The 17528-nt window shown below is 38.6% G+C and overlaps 1 protein-coding gene across 1 annotated transcript in view; it reads right to left on the bottom strand.

Annotated features, from left to right (window-relative positions):
- LOC119543996 (aldehyde oxidase 4-like) overlaps positions 1-17528 on the bottom strand; it is a 70053-nt gene that overhangs the window by 43949 nt on the left and 8576 nt on the right. Inside the window, 7 exon segments of the mRNA XM_037848957.1 lie at positions 4638-4730; positions 4970-5114; positions 6199-6279; positions 6834-6917; positions 10632-10696; positions 13728-13854; positions 17237-17345. Coding sequence (XP_037704885.1) covers positions 4638-4730; positions 4970-5114; positions 6199-6279; positions 6834-6917; positions 10632-10696; positions 13728-13854; positions 17237-17345 — 704 coding nt within the window.

The following is a 17528-nucleotide window of genomic DNA, read 5'->3' as shown; positions in this document are numbered from 1 at the left end:
GAAAAGGCTTCTGGCATCAATAACTCTATGAACAATAAATATTTGTTTCTATTTCCCCAAGTTTAAATCATTTTTCCTCTGCAAAGCTCAATGTTTTTGAATAAGAAGAGAAATAATGAGTAATATGCCTCACAAACTTGATTTTGTTTTAAATGAGAACTCCTATAAGCAAAATTGCCGTCTCTATGAAACTCTCAAATGAAACATGCCATAAAATTTTATAACCACAGGGATACCTCTCATTAATTTTTTGCTACAAATTGAACTGTGTATAAATGTGGCCAAATGTTTATGAGAAATTGTCAAGTACAGTAAATTATATGATCCACATGAGAATAATTGGCCACAGTTTCATCCTTATATTTAGGGTGATTTAAAGATAGCCTAAATATATTTGGTGAGCCTTAATTAGATATACTTGCATCTCTGGTTCATGATTTACAGAAAGAGCTACATAACTGATAGTGGTCATTACAAAATAGGATGCCTAGAATTTGGTTCCTTAGCTTTGGATATCAAATTGATAGTAGCATTTCCTGCAGCCAAAATGGGATTTAGGTCAGAATAATGAGGCCTGCTTACCACATGTCCTCCTAAAGTCTAAATAAAAAAAGATAACACATTTTTTAGCCATCTCTAGTTATTTGACACATAATGAATTATGTATATGAAGCTTGTGTTAAGTTTTTAATTCTCTTCTTTGCCTCATGGAAAGATTTGGCAGAGTTGGGGGGCAGCTAAATAGATTCAGACAACCTATTGTACAAGAGTTCTGCTGCTGTCCCCAGTCCACACCTACAGCCTGAGAAAATATTCATTTTCTATGTACAACTTCAAAGAAGAAAGGTTTCTTTGAGAACTGACTCTAGCATACCTTTGTCTTTGTTTAGAAGCATTCCTTGATAGGCGTATTTCCCTATGAAGACAAACAAAAAAAGGGAAATGAATGGGAATTTGGGGGCTGTGGCTAGTATGTTAGGGAGAAGAAGAAGATAGTTTAAAAGGGAGAAAGAAGGTGACATGAGGGTGAGGTGGGGAGGTTGGAGCCCGGGTAAACTCTAAAAAGAACAGGGATACGTAGTATTCCCGTTTATTGCTGTGTTGCAACAGAAATCTTCTCTGTTGCCCCAAACCTTTCATAAAGTTTGTTTCACAGAGTCTTAAACAAGGGACCTTTGGGGAGTGTACCCATTTGTATACATTATGACCCCCAGAAAAAGCCATGTTCTTTGATGCAATCTTGTGGGGACAGACTTGTTAGTGTTAAGTTGGAACCTTTGGATTAGGTTGTTTCCGTGGAGCTGTGACCCACCCAACTGTAGGTGATGACTCTGATTAGATAATTTCCATGGAGGTACAGCCCCACCCATTCAGTGTGTGTCTTGATTAGTTCACTGGAGCTTAGTTCACTGAGCTATAAAAACTCAGACACAACGGGCTCATAGCTAGCTGCAGCTGAGAGACACACTTTGAAGATGGCTGTTGGAAGCTGTACTGACATTTTGGAGAATGCCATTTTGAAGTGCAATCTGGGAGCAAGCAGATGCCAGCTATGTGCCTTCCCAACTAACAGAGGTTTTCCGGAAGCCAATTGCCTTTCTTGAGTGAAGGTACTCTATTGCTTATGCCTTACCTTGTACATTTTATGGCCTTAAGACTGTAACTGTGTAACCAAATAAACAGGCTTTATAAAAGCCAATCGATCTCTGGTGTTTTGCAAATGGCAGCATTAGCAAACTGGAACAGGGAGTTAGGGAGCAAGCTGATGACCAGAGGAACAACATTGTTCATAAAAGGGATAGAAGATGCAGAAAGTGAAAACACAGAAGGGCCAGAGACAATTAGGGAAAATGTATTAATTTAGCCCCACCTTCAATCTCACTGAACTGACCATCATGTGTGGGAGGGGGAGTGGTTTGACTCAATTATTACTAAATCGTAAATAATAAGGAAGTTCTGATAATCTAGACAACAGGACATGTGGGATACATGTGTTTGGAAATTGAGCTCTTATTTGTCAAATAACTAGATAAGGCCAAACAGGAGAACCAGGCATAAAATGGAATTTTGGAAGTGTACGCTCTAGTTTACTACACCTTGGATAAGACATAGTTCATAGAATGTTAGAGCTGGATAGGCTCTTAGAGACAGTCTATTTAGTTCTCTCTTACTTTTTAAAATGAACAAAACAAAACAAAACAAAATAGTAGCTTAAGGGGGTCAAGTGCTTCTCCAGGTCACACCACTCTCTCTTTGGTAACAGGCTGGGATTAGAATCTGGGGATCTTCTGACTCCAGGATCATGACCTTGCTATATAAGGAGCCACCTCTCACTTTGGACACACAAGCATGCTCACATTCACAGCATGGAAACCTGTTCTACATTGACTTGGAATTCCTCTTCAGAATAACTTTGCTAAACAGAACAGAAATGTATGACTGACTATATCTGTGGCTTATTCAGTAACAATGAAGAACATACCGCCAAATTCCTAATCTGGGGTCCTGCAAGTGTCCTCAGATGCTTCAGGAGAGCATGATAGGTCTTAGCCTTCTCCTTTGGTTGGTCCGAAACAGCAAAAAGTAAAGCATCATTCAATTGGGCCAGGCTGTAGCTAGCACCTACTGTTACTCCTGAAATTAAGATATTGAAATATATGCTTAATGTGAACTGTAATAAGACAGGGTTGCATGGAAATAACCTTTTTTTTTTTTTTTTCCCATAACCTTGAGATTACCCTCCATAGTTTATCTGTTCTTATTAGATTATCATTCCCCCTCCACTAATTGGTATCTCTAGGTCCCCTACATTCTACAGTATAAAACATTGTACATTTTTCACAGAATTCACATTAGTGGTAACATACAATATCTCTCTTTTTGTGCCTGGCTTATTTTGCTCAGCATTATGTCTTTTTTTTTTTTTTTTTAATCTTCAGGAAATAACCTTTTAAATATAATGTCTTATTTTTCAAATTTACTTAGAAGGACAAAAATTGAGGATTTAAATAAATTTCTGGCAATTTACTTTATTCCCAAAGCACCAAATTCTTTTTTCACACAGGCTATACATTTTAAGACATGTCAACCACTGATATCTGAAATTCATTAGTTCACTTGTTTACAATTCAGTGTTTTATTCTGTTTATAGTGGCTAAATATGAAAATTCCAGCCAAGGTCCTAGAAGATGTTTTAAAAATCATTAAGCTGAAATGGGATTTGACCTGCAAAATCTGCATTGCCCATTTGCTTCTCCCCCCATTGCCCTAGCCATCTCTTTCTATTATTTTCTTATAAAAAAAGACAGTAAGAGCAGACACCTGCCTATAGCTTGAGTCAGTTTTATTTGCAGGTGTGCTTACAGGGTGTCATTTGAATAGCAATGCCATTTAGTTCATAATTCTCAATGGGGGAAATACTGTCTCCATGGGGTGAAAATAACTCACTCTTTTTATGTATAAAGTGTGGATAAACTGACTGCACATAAATAGATAGACCATATAACTGTAGTTTTAAATTTTCATAGGGAGTCTCAATTAGGGAAAATATGTCTAAAGAGGACATATGGGATATGATGAAGAAAAATTGAGAAACACTGATCTAGTGATAGAGGCTCCACCTCCCCAGTCCCTGTCATCACAATCGGAACGTTACTGCAACTGAGACAAAGAAGAGCTCACCCCACCCCAACTGGGTACCTTCCAACTTTGCTTGCCACCTTTCCTGTATCTGGCTTGCCTCTCTTTTTTTTTTTTCCATTTCTTCCTTAGATTCCAGTGATATGGACTTTCCAGCAGGTAAAAATGAATGGGCTGACTGACTTAAGAGCATGATTTTTTTGCTTCCTCACTGGGGAGAACCCTATTTTATGTAGGATTTTTATCTCCCGTAGCGTGTTATCCATTCAAATGCTTAGTTTGGGCAGAGGATAATGGTATATGCTTTTCAGACAGTGCATTATGTGGAAAGAGTACTTGACTAGAAGTAAGAAGACCTAGGATCTAGCCGTGACTTGGCCATACAATAGTTGTATGATGTTGAGGAAGTTACTTCAGCCCTTTGATTCTGCATCTTCTTCAGGATAATGGCGATACCAAGGCTACCTGCCACATATGCCTCCCAGGTTGTCACGAGGATCAAGACACGCGATGTGAAAGCACTTGTAAATTGCAAGAAGCATGTAAAAATAGGTAATGTTGCTATTAACAGTAAAATTTTCAAATCTTGTGGTCCAGCCTTTTTGCTGTTCTTGGTGAATGTGCGTGGGTATGGGATGGGCCTTGAGCAAATCTGTGACTCAGGGAGTGACATCTGGCAAGAACCTTTACTATTAGCTAGCACATATCTTAGGTTTTCTTTTTCAGCCAATTTCTTCTTACTTGGCAGAGCTACGTGGCATCTTCCCATCATCATGGCTCCTGTGACAAGGTAGCACTTGGTGACACAGCTGAAGGGGTCAGTTTAAAAAAGTTCATAGAAGACAGAGTTGGTATCAATAAATATTTGTTGAATGAATAAATGAACAAACAAGTTTATATATTCTATTGAGTGCTCAAATGAGCACAACATTTGTACTTTATTCAGCATCCCACCCACACCCAATGGTAACAACTTATTTGAAAAAGAAGAAGCTTACCAACATCTGTGGTGTCCACAAAATGTAGTTCTGGAAGCCCAAGAGGAGATATGAAAACTGGATGGAATGCATCACCGAATTTCATGCTAGGACCTTGAGGGGGAAAGGATTTAAAGCAGAGAAGGAAGACAGTGGGTGCTGATAGATGCCAATTATCCAGAGTGAAAATTGTGACTTAAATGACACGTTTACAAAAGAAAACAATGAAGGAGTCTAAAGGCCCATAGGTATACATTAATAAAAATGAATTGCATTTATGAAGTGTTTAAAAAGTAGCACAGATGTCTGGGTTACCTAACTTAGACTAAAGAACATGCTTAGTAGGCACCTACCCTCTGCCGTGTTCCCCATGATGAGTGGGGCTTTGGGGAAACTGGCTTTCAGCTCCAGAGCATTGTCCAGGGTCACGGCTGTGATCCAGGTAGTCCTCTCCCCTTGGAACGTCAGCCTTCTCTTGTTTGGAGCTTCTGCCATTCTCTGCAGAGAAGCGAAGCCAACAGGCCTTTAAGGAAGGCTCTTGAACATCAAGCCCTGAGTCTATCCACTGCTCTGGGTGCCCAAATGAACAGCTGGTCATTTGGGCTCCCCGGGGTCTCCCAACTTCTAGGGATCAGGAGAGGGTTGCTCTTCGAACCACCCAGATGGAAATGATTGATGTGGGTGCCAATGATTAAGCATCATAATAGTTGTCTGTTCCTTAACACGGGGATATAGAACAAGCTGTATCTTTGTGAAGTGAGTGTGTGAAGAGGAGGCAGAGGGGTAGAGTGAAAGTGTCTTAGCCTGCAATTAAAGCATTCAGCTTCTTGTTCGAGTTCTGCTCCAACGATGACTCAGAGGCGCCTCATCCTTGTGGATTAAATTTTTTTTGTAGGACAAAAATTGTGTAATTGTAGGTAAAATTATCCTTGATAAAAATCTCTTAAATCATTTGCCAGATATAGTGTAAATGGATTTTTAAAAACTTTGCAGAATAATATATAAATAAGGTCATATGTATAGATTATGTACATACATTTAAATACTAGATTCATTTTCAGTGTGTCCAAGTTCTCAGACTCTGAGGGGTGTGTGGGGACTGAGACCTTCTGAGGAGCCAGTAGAATCACGCCTCCCATCTCATGCTCTCCCCACGGTACAGGCACACCACACTATTTATATTTTTTCTCTCTCGTTCTTCCCAACCGGTTGAAAGCTCAGAAGTTAATTAAAGAATAATGTAATTCCATTATAATAACTGTCATTTGGTTTTTGCCTTACAAGTTTTACAAAATGCCTTTGACATATCTCACAGTGCAGCTGTGTGACCTTGAGCAAGTCACCTTCAACTCAGGGGACTGAACCAAAGGGTCTCTGCAGTTCTGGCAGCACCCTTTGCAGAGCCGTCAGCTTCAAATTATTTACAGTGGAGCTGAAAAACTGCTTAAAAATGAATTATTGCCCCATTATCATGCAGGAAACTCTTCTAACTTTTAATGTCTAAAACTTGGTAATTACATAATGTAATACAAAAAAGTTTTATACTCCTCATGTTATGAAACAACAAAGGAAAGCATCTTACTATCAGCTCGGGTGGGAATATAGGCTCCTGGGTTGGATCCAAGGGCTGGAATTCATCTTCGTTATATAGCTTGGCACATATCTGAACAAAACAAAATGCAAATGGAATTTTAGAGTTACCGAGAGATGTACAATGGTCTGCAAATGAGAGTTGGGACCTAAACTTCTGACAGCTCCTGACCCCAAATGGAGGCGCCGGAGCCGCAGGGTACCCCGAATGGAATTCTTCCCACCCTCAGGGGACTATGGGATGGACTTTAGACTTCCTCTTCTGGGGTCAGATGTCGGGTGTTGAACTTTTGTGCTGGTCTCAGGTGTTACTGTGGTTATTTATTCACTATGACATGAAGGTGCGCTGTCTATAGACCTCTTGGAGCTTTTTGGGGGATGGAAAGGCCCAGATTAGGCCCAGCAGATCATACTGTTTCCAGAAGGAAAACAGCTGTCTATGGTGACCAGCCTCACAAACATCATGGGCTAGCTAAATTTTTGGAGTTCTTTAAGGCTATTTACATCCTGAAATCACTTTTTGCACTTGACTCACTGAAAATAATAGAAAACTTGAACAAATTTGGATTTATGCAGGTATTTTTCATTTAATCCCAACTGAAGTGGAAAACCAGACACAGTACTTACCTTTTCCTGATTATTCACAACAGTCCTCTCTTCTTGATCCATGCAACATTTTCCTGATCCTTTCACCTCACAAACAGTTGGTGCCTTAAGAATTAATGCAATTTGAAACAAATTTACTGGTTGATTACTGGGTACTCAGCAGTGCCCAATCCCCCCAGGAGCTACGGAAGAAGTCATGGAAAGCCTCTTTGTCTTCAAGGACTCCATTATTCAAGGACAATCTCTTCCATCGCTGAACAAAGAGAGAAAATGACAGGGATTGTGCAGCCATATGCATGAAGGGGTCTTGTAAACAGTGTCATTCGAGTCTAGAGGAAGGTGACGGAGATTAGAGGAGGGTGGAATCAATCAGCTAATGAAATGAGGTAAATGGAGTAGAGTTATAACGTGGCAATTGAAAAACTCAAACAGATTACGCAATTGGTTTTTGTTTTTTTTTTTTAAAAGGTGAGATGGTGTGTATTTCTAATGAAACCCTGAGAAGACAAACTGCCTTTGAGACTTTCTAGATACAAATATTAACAAACTGAAACCCTGAAGGAAATCTTTGGCTGATTCAAATCCCATACCATTTTACCTTAATTTTCAGGACATTTCATTTGCACTGAAAGCAGTGTTTTGATTTGAAGTCACTAGTTTGTCACTGCAAGTATCAGACCAATTATTCTATTCTTGCTTCCACTTTTTGTGTGCAGACACAGCCTAAGGATCTGTGGCAGTTGGAACACACTGCTTATCATTCATGGATAAGCAACACAACGAGACCTTGGTTGTAATTCTTGCCTTAACACTTAGTAGCTGGGTTGAGTTTGTAATAAATTAGGATAATAAAACAAATGCCAAACAGGTTTGTTAAATTTAAATATGCAAAAGGTACAGCACAGTGTCTCACACATGGGAAATGCTGCAAAAGTGTCAGCTGCTAGTTTGATTTGTAAGGTAATTTTCTACAGAGATAAGAAGGGATTTGGATTTTGTGACAATGCTGTGCACAATAAAGGAACAAACTATAAGTGATTGAATGTGAGAACCCAGAGTGAGTGAGACTAAAAATTCCTATTTTTATTTATACCTTTGTAGACATTTGTCTCCAGGAAAATAATCACATAGTACTAGGGTGAATCACATGAAGTTGTTTTTTTTTGGGTAGATCAAAAATTGTAGCATATTGGTCATTTCATGTGATTTGACATAAATAGGCTCTTACCCAGGATTTCAAATAAACTAGCCTGTAATTTGTAAAGCTTTTTGAGATTTTTCATTATTTAGTGATGGCATAAAAATAGATTTTTTTCTCAAAGACTTTATAGTATTTGCAATTAGTGGGTGCTCCTTGAGTTGTTTCTGGTCAACCAAAATTACCTAAAATTCTTTTTTTGCCATAAAAAATGGGTGCTGGAAAAACACTCTGAAACCTTGTCTAAAGCATGTCTCTTCTTAAGATTTAACTTTTTGAAAACTTCATATATCTCATCCCTCCCACCCCCACAATCATTCTTTTCCAACTCCTTTCATCCTTATCCGGTTCCTCCATCTCTCAGCTTTGAAGGTGACCTTGATTCCTTTCTCACTGTACCTACCCTTCACCGTGTCTGATGACTATGATACTGGCAAACTCCTGAAAGTTGTCTCTCTGTCCAACATCTGCCACACTGGTCTAGGTCCTCATTCCCGCCTCACCCGCTACTGTGTCTTCTCCTTGGGACAGATATCAAGAATTTTCCTTCTGAAAAAAGTTCTAATTGCATTACTCTGAGCTCAAGAACAGACAATGACTACATTTTGGTTATCATCTTTAAGTCTAAATTCCTTAGCCTGAAACAATATCTTTTTACTCCCTAGTGCTCCAGCCAATCAATATTTTAGCTGAACTTTGGACATCTTTCTTTTTCTTACTTCCACATATTTTCTTATTTGAAACTTTTTGCTGGTCTCTCTTCACCCAGCTATTTCCATCACTTCCTTTAAGACATGGCTCAAAAGCCGCCTTTTCTACTTTTTGCATACATTAATTTCTTTAATCCATATTTCTTCAAAACTTATATGCAGTTTCATAGGATATCTTGCTTTTCAATTACACTTTCATTATTATTTTTGTCTGTTTCATTTTATTCAGTAGAGTATGCATTTCTTGAAGATATGGACCATATATTTTACTTTTAGTAAAGTGTTTAATTTGCGGCTATAAATAAGACAAAGCTAGGGTTTACTGAATAAACACCAAGATTGGACATTTAACAACTTTCAGTGGTTAGAAAGGCCAACACAGGGTTATCTTAGAAAGTATTGGATGCAAAAGTGTTTTTGTTGTTTGTTTTTTGAGAAACAATCTACAAAATACTTTGCTAGTACTCTTCAAAACTGTCAAGGTCATGAAAAACAAGGAAAGACTAAGAACTGTCCCTGATTAGAGATGATTAAGGAGCTCGGACGATTAAATGTAATGTGGTATTCTGGATTGGATCCTGGAACAGAAAATGAACATTAGTGGAAAAATAGGTGAAATCCAAATAAAGTTTGCAGTTCAGTTAGTAGTAAAATACCAACATTAATTTCTAAGTTTTGACAAATGTATCACAATTCCATAAGATATAAACCTTAGGGGAAGCTGGGTGAAAGGTATATGGAAACTCTGTACCAGGTTTGCAACCTTTCTGTAACTCTAAAATTATTACCAAATAAAAATTTTATTAAAAAAAATCAAGTCTATTATTTCTGCTGTTAAAATATTCTAATAATAAAGTTTAAAAAATAACATAAGGAGGGGGATTCTGTCCAGATTTCTCCTGAAACTTCTACTTTGTCAATTACAAAAAATATAAAACTTGCCCATCTTCTTGGTATGGTGCAGAAGGGCTTTCAATATATAGCAATAATAGCAGGAGAGGATTGAATTACTACCTGCTATACCAAGAGCTTTCATACATCACTCTGTTTAATCCTCACCAGTTTCCTGCAACTAAGGTCCACAGAAGTTGAACCTTGTCCTAAGTCCCCCGGCTGGGTTAGACCCAAGTCTGTGTGACTCCAAAGCCAGTGCTCAAATACCCACTCCAGACTGCTGCCCTAATCATCAGGGTTGCACGCCAAACACACCCACTGCCCTTGAGCTCCTCAAATATGCTTCATTCCTTCCTGCATTCTCCATGCTGCTTTTGCACGGGGACCACCCACTCTCTGTTTTGCCCAGTTAAGTCTACTTCCTCAGGAAGACCTTATGTGACCCCAACTCAGGTATCTCTATCTAGTATCACAGCACTTTGACTTTTTCTCCATAGCATTTCTCCTGGTTTGCAATGATTTCCTCATTTGTGGGTCACTTGATTATCTGTCTCATTTGACTAGACTGTGAACTAGTGACTTATGTTCACTGTTGTGTTCCCAGTGCTTAGCTCAGAGGCCGGCATTTAGCAGGTGCTCAATAAACAAGTAGTGAATGAATGAATGAATGAATGAACTCCAGGTACACTGAGTTTAACTCCAACCGGTGGGGCTTGTACTGGAAAATTGCACCTGGATCTTGGTGTCCTGACTCCAGAAGGCTCTGGAACATGATGTGAGATTCTATCAGGCACAACTGGTATACCTGGCCCTCTTCTGCCCAGATCAGGGAGAGGGGATGATTTCAGAGAAGGGGAACCAGGCTACAACAGCTTTTTAAAGCCTCTACAAGATGCAGTAACTTTCCTGTAAAGACGGCATCCCAGCAATACTCTTCTTTCATGCATTAGGTTATTTTACACTAAGATTTATTAATATATTACTAAACAGAACGAATATTCTTTTTTTTGGAAAAACTTACCCACAGAAAGTTTTCCCACTTTCTACAATTGGTTGATATCCAGTACACCGGCACAAATTACCTAATTAAGAAGGAATCAGTTTTAAGGAATGATACAGAAATGTATTGCATATCTGTGCTTCATGTTTTCAGTGGAATAGCTAGATAAGTAATTAGATTCTTTTTTGTCCCCTAGAATCAGTAAGATGGCTCTTTGGAACAACTGTTCCCCTTGTAGGAGATGTTCTTCAAAAACAGGTCTTGTGATTACACTTTCTTCCTGAAATACCCCAAGATTCTCCTTAGTTTTTCCCAACCAACTCCTCCTGCTTTATAATCGCACTTCTCCCATAACTCCCCTAACTAGTGTATCAGCTACCCCCATTAACCCCTGTGTGTTGCCCTTTGTCAAGTTTTTTCCTGCTGCCTTTTCTCTCTCAAATGTCCTCCTAGGGCAAATGTGCCTAGTCTTCACTCCAGCTCTCCTTTTCCACGGTCTGCTCTGAGCCTCCAGCCAGAGCTGCAGCACCTCTGGGCTGGCCCCCCTGAAGGCCCGTGTTGTCCGCTGGAGTGCGCTCACTGATGCACATGCCTTATCTCTCTCTCTGGATCTTAAGTTACTGGAGAAGGTGAGGATTACCTAAGATGTTCTAGAACCTCAAAGAACAGCACAGCAGGTGTTCAATAAGTACCGAGTATCATTTTAATCAGTCAACATTTCCAAAGCGTGGCGGAAAAGATGAGGAAACCACTGCCTTTTGTAAAAGTATATTCAAATTTTGCAGCCAGAATAAATGATGTTTATGAAGAGGTTTTAAGAACATGGAAAAATCCTTATGTTATACTGTTAAAGTATAGTCTCAAGTATTTAAAAAAAGCAAACAAAAACTATGCATAGAAAAAGACTGAAACAAAATAAAAGTATTGACAGTGGTTGTCTCTGAGGGACAGAAATAATTGTTTTTTTGGCATTTTCCACATAGGAATGCATTTTTTATACTAAAAAAGGGCATTTAAAAATTTCTGAAGCAATGTATATGTGTGGATTGGACAGGTTTAAACCCAAGAAGTTGAGTGTTGCATGGAAACTTAATGCTGGTAAGTCATATGAAAAGTCATGTGAAAACGTAGGCAAGAGGGGAATTCTTTCCTTTTCATTAGAATGAGAACAGTTAAGTAGAAACTGCACGTACAAGAATGGCTGGAGACTCCATAGTCTATTTTTGTTTTGCTAATAAAGTAAAAGAATATAAAAAGATATGAATTTAGAATGTCTCCATGGAGTAGAGGAGGGAGCCAAAATGTTCAGAAAAGAATTACATGGAGTGAAATAGAAGTATTTAGGAGACAATGGATGCCTTCTCTCTAATAAAATATAAACAAACATTAAAGGCTGGAGTGAACAAGTATCAGGGTTGGTTTTTTTTGTTTTGTTTTGTTTTAGTTTGGTTTTGGTTTTTGCCACATAATCAGTGCTAAGTCTGGAAGCTCTACTAATAAAGCTCCACTGAGGGAAAGCTAATAGCAGCATTACAGAAATTCTTCTAATTCTAAGAAAAAAAATGATGGAAATTCACATTTTTCTTTTCCTTGGTCTTGAAGGGGAAAGACAAGATTAAACGAAGCAATGATTCATACCAGTTGACCAAGTTAGAAAGTAGTACCTACACCTAATTGCATTTCTTTATTCTGTATTATAGTTTTTCTTAAAATATAAACATGAAGGTTGTCATTGTAGCTAACATTTGTAACGCTAGGAAGAGCACAAGCAAATGGATTGCAAACCAAAATAAACTCTCCCAGTCATCCACACCTACAATGAATTTAGCTACACTTCATCCATTTAGCCAAACTTGACAACGTCATCCCTTGGTGGTTATTATGTGAATTGCAAGCACAGAATCTGGGTGGAAATGATCCCTTGCTGTAAGACTACCTGTGCATATTCAAACTATAAAAAGAGAAAGAGTGTATGGCAAATCACAGGATCTCTGTTTTTCAAAGCTCTAAATACTTCATTAACATGGATTTTGCATTGGACAATGATTATTTATTATTCAAATCCATGAGATGTATAATGATAAAATAAAATATCTGAAAATAACATAAAAAGCTCATTTTACAATCTTTAGTTGCTGCGGGAAATGTTAAAAACCCAAAATGCTTTTACTTGGGTTTGGTTAAAATTATAGTTGAAACTATAGGCCAAAGTTTTAATAGTACTTAATTAGTAACTGAAAAACTTTGAGTGAAGAAGTTATTGAGAGATAAGAGAAAATATGAGTGTATTTATATACCAGGTACATAAAATTTTAGTTGAAATTTTACTTAGCTTTATTCTGTCTACTTTCATCATAAAGGTGAGTTTCTATGTAGGTCTGTTTATTGAAAGGGGCAAAATCTTTCCTATAATAATCAGAGGTTTAACGGTTTTCTTTTAAGAACTATTAACTAATTACCTTGAAACTAGGTATGCTTGTTACAGAAAACTACATTATTAACTTTTTTTTTGGTAGAAAATTGTGTTCGTTCACTTAAGTTCGATGGCTATTTTGTTAGAGTTGATGGAATTGTTCACTAAGCTTATTTGTGATAATTAATTGCTGGCTATGACCTCGTTGATCTCACTGTGCAGTGAATGCAACATGAATATAAAAATGTTAAGTATCTGAAAGTCTTTCCTCTGTGCAAAATTAATTTTAATAAGCAAAGTTAATGAATGATTCTAACAGATTATTTTAAAAATAAAAAGGAAAATCCCATTCGTCTCAAATACTACTCAAATTTCCACATTTGGAAAAGATTTTTATTAAAAGGGTTAGAACACCTAGTTGAATGCCTTTGCAGGGTGATAAAAGGCTCCATCAAGGGAGAAAGCTTTGTAATGAAACCAAATTGCCACAATTCCTGGCATCTCTGCTGCCAAAATGAAGACGGCCCTTCATTGAAGGGACTCAGGTCTAGATAGGTACCAAGGAGTCCTACATGTTGGCTGGGTGCGTTGAACCCTAAAGCTGTGCCACAACTTCTCTCCATGGGCTGGAGTCTCCTTCCCTAGTTACTTAAGCACTTTTCACCCCATGCCTTGCATGCAGAAGGCGGAGAAAACTCACCTCCAATGGCTTCGGTTATCTGCTCGGGGGTTGGCTCTGGGTGGTTCCTCAGGAAAGTGTAGATGGACATCACCATTCCTGGGCTGCAGAATCCACACTGTGTGCCATGACACTTGGCAAGTCTTTCCTAGAAGAACACGATACGTTAATTATGCTTTAAACCTCTTGTTTCCCTACCGTGGACACTAGCAAGCAGCAGAGCTTAACTGGTTTGCCAGAAATAACTGCAGGTTAACAAATGTCACCTTGGAAATAAACAGTTTTATTTCTTAGAATCGTATGTATATATTTTTTGTCCTCAAGAAAACCCTAGTGACAGATTTTTTTTAAATCTTCATTTTATTGAGATATATTCACATACCATGCAGTCATACAAAACAAATCGTACATTCGATTGTTCACAGTACCATTACATAGTTGTACATTCATCACCTAAACCAATCCCTGACACCTTCATTAGCACACACACAAAAATAACAAGAATAATAATTAAAGTGAAAAAGAGCAATTGAAGTAAAAAAGAACACTGGGTACCTTTGTCTGTTTGTTTGTTTCCTTCCCCTATTTTTCTACTCATCCATCTATAAACTAGACAAAGTGGAGTGTGGTCCTTATGGCTTTCCCAATCCCATTGTCACCCCTCATAAGCTACATTTTTATACAATTGTCTTCGAGATTCATGGGTTCTGGGTTGTAGTTTGATAGTTTCAGGTATCCACCACCAGCTACCCCAGTTCTTTAGAACCTGAAAAGGGTTGTCTGAAGTGTGTGTAAGAGTGCCCACCAGAGTGACCTCTCGGCTCCTTTTGGGATCTCTCTGCCACTGAAGCTTATTTCATTTCCTTTCACATCCCCCTTTTGGTCAAGAAGATGTTCTCCGTCCCACGATGCCAGGTCTACATTCCTCCCCGGGAGTCATATTCCACGTTGCCAGGGAGATTCACTCCCCTGGGTGTCTGATCCCATGTAGGGGGGAGGGCAGTGATTTCACCTTTCAAGTTGGCCTAGCTAGAGAGAGAGGGCCACATCTGAGCAACAAAGAGGCATTCGGGAGGAGGCTCTTAGGCACAATTATAGGGAGGCCTAGCCTCTCCTTTGCAGCAACCATCTTCCCAAGGGTAAAACCTGTGGTAGAAGGCTCAACCCATCAAACCACCAGTCCCCTATGTCTGTGGTCATGTTAGCAACCATCGAGGTGGGGTAGGCCAATACCCCTGCATTCTCCACAGGCTCCTCAAGGGGGCACTACATATTTTTTTTTAATTATGCTTTAAACCTCTTGTTTCCCTACTGTGGACACTAGCAAGCAGCAGAGCTTAACTGGTTTGCCAGAAATAACTGCAGGTTAACAAATGTCACCTTGGAAATAAACAGTTTTATTTCTTAGAATCATATGTATATATTTTTTGCCCTCAAGAAAACCCTAGTGGCAGATTTTAATTAAGCCACTTTCCTCACTAAAGCCTGTTTTTTAATTTTTGTTTTGTTTTGTTTTTGTTTTTTAAATCTGTGAAATAGGAAGTGTAGTTTGGAAGAACAAGCAAAGGGCTTTGGAATCATGTTCATGGGATTTTGAGTCCTTACTGCAACTCGTTAAATGTATAATCTTGGGTGATTTACTTGACTTTTCCTCAACTGTTAAACTGGTATAGTAATGGTAACTACTTCACAGAGTTGCTGTGAGATTCAATGAATGTATTTGCAAATCATTTAGCACAGTTTCTGACACATAATATATTCTTCAAATGCAATCCATTTTCACCCATTTCCCCATTCATATTACAGAATTTTTTTTTTATATTACAGAACTTTTGATGGATTAAATAACATAATCTATATGAATGCTTTGAAAACTGCAAAGTGCTATTAGGAGTATTGTGCCATTCATATATTTAACTTACGTGCGTGAGGCTTTATATACTGAGATTCAACAACAAACCAAACAAAACAATTAAGAAAAGAGAGAGCAATGACAATTTACTTTGCCCGCTTTACACAAAGACCCTAAGCCAGGGAGACATGGATGGGGGACATGACTCTGTGGGCCCCTCTGCATGTGTCAGCCCTAAGTGCCCTCACAGGGTGCTCATTTGGCTTGAGTGTGATTCAACGGTTTTTAAATAAATATTTTTCAAACAGATGGCCCCCAAAATGAAAGACACATACTTCATCTGTGGCTCAACTGAAGGGACAGGCATCTCTTCTCATGCTAGAAGAAAATACAGCTGTGTTGGATTTATTGTTAGGTGGCAAGTTGTCTCAGATGTGACATATGAACACGGCTGCCCATTGCTGGTAAATATTTAACAACTGCCTCTCTGGAAAACACACACGCACAAAGCTCTGATTTGCAGTTTCTGCCAATTTCTGTAGTGTAAATTCTCCCAATGTGATTGGTAAAGCTACCAATGTGAGGTCCCTGAGTGTGGAGCTGGGAAGAGCTGTGCAGTAGATACCATATGTGGTATTATAGCTACATGGTGCTACTTCCACCATGTAGATATAATAGACGGCATTACCTTTAAGAGCATGGATAATAGCAACAGTGTGAACAAGTGCTGTTTTGATATTTATTATTTTTGTGTTTAATATAATTTATTTAATTTGTAAGTTTATACAATTTTTAACCATGGCTTATTTAAAAACTGGCTTGCAAAATTCCTGAAAGTTTAACAGTTGGTTCTTGTGAGTCAGCACAGTCTGCTCCAGCACACCACTGAATGAATCTAGTGTCTTTACCCTCAAGCTATGAGAGAAAGACATCTGACACGCTGGGGCTTACGTAACTGTTAAGCTGCTGAGCAAAATGTGGGGTAAGATCTTAATAAGACTGGAAAGTCATGGAGTTTATGCTTGAAAGACATGCTATCAACAAGTTCCCATCAACGGTAGCTCATTGTAGGACAAGGCTCTTAGCCTCTATGTTCAAACCACAGCCTTCCAAATGAGGGAATTTCAAGGGAAAAAATAAGGTCGTTCATAATTTTCTCTTTACACGTTGCCTTTAAAACTTAACCTCAGCAGAAGTCCCTGTTTTACCACATAAAACTGAGGTTGCCATGCCTTTAAAAAGTCCTCTGGACTTTAGTAAATGCTTTGTCATTTTGGTTGTATTTTATCGTAGCATGGTGTGTGGTTACCTGTCAGACAGTTGGGGAACATTTATACATATAAGAAGCCTCTATCAGAATTCAGAAATTTTGAAATGTGGTGGACAACTTGTATCTTCTATAAACTTCTGGTTTTCTATCTCATTTTATTCTCTTGTCAGGCTGGACTGTATTAGTTTAGCCCAAGGGTGGGGCTGAGAAGGTCTCTCAGGTGTAAGATATATTAAAATCAATGAAGGAATCTTGGCTTGCTTATACACCAATCTCCATAGCACCAAATCTCATAAAATGAGAATTTAAAAACACAAGAGATTTTAAAGTTGCCTGTCTAGTTGGAGTACCTTAGACTGTATGGAACGCCTTTACCAACACCTGGTCCCTATCACATTGTGCTTTTACCTGCATGGGGTGAATGCTGGTTTTGATGCTTCCTACACTTTCCACCGTGGTAATGGCAGCCCCATGCAGAGAGCAGATGGGCACCAGGCACACTGTGGCCGGGTAGTGACTGTGATGGAGTTATGTAAAGAGAGCGGGTAACATGAATTGGGAAGTTATTCGTGATCCAAGGGAACCACAAGACTCTATCTCCCTAAGAATACAGAGCAGATGAAAAACTATCTATTTCTGGATGTGCCCAAGAATGGACTTATGTACATCTGGTGCAGAATGGTGAGAGAAGTGGAAAAAA

The sequence above is a fragment of the Choloepus didactylus genome, chromosome 9 (assembly GCF_015220235.1).
Source record: "Choloepus didactylus isolate mChoDid1 chromosome 9, mChoDid1.pri, whole genome shotgun sequence".
In the NCBI taxonomy this organism is placed as follows: Eukaryota; Metazoa; Chordata; class Mammalia; order Pilosa; family Megalonychidae; genus Choloepus; species Choloepus didactylus.
The sequence above is the reverse complement of the archived record's forward strand: the minus strand, read 5'-3'. Positions and strand labels throughout refer to the sequence as shown.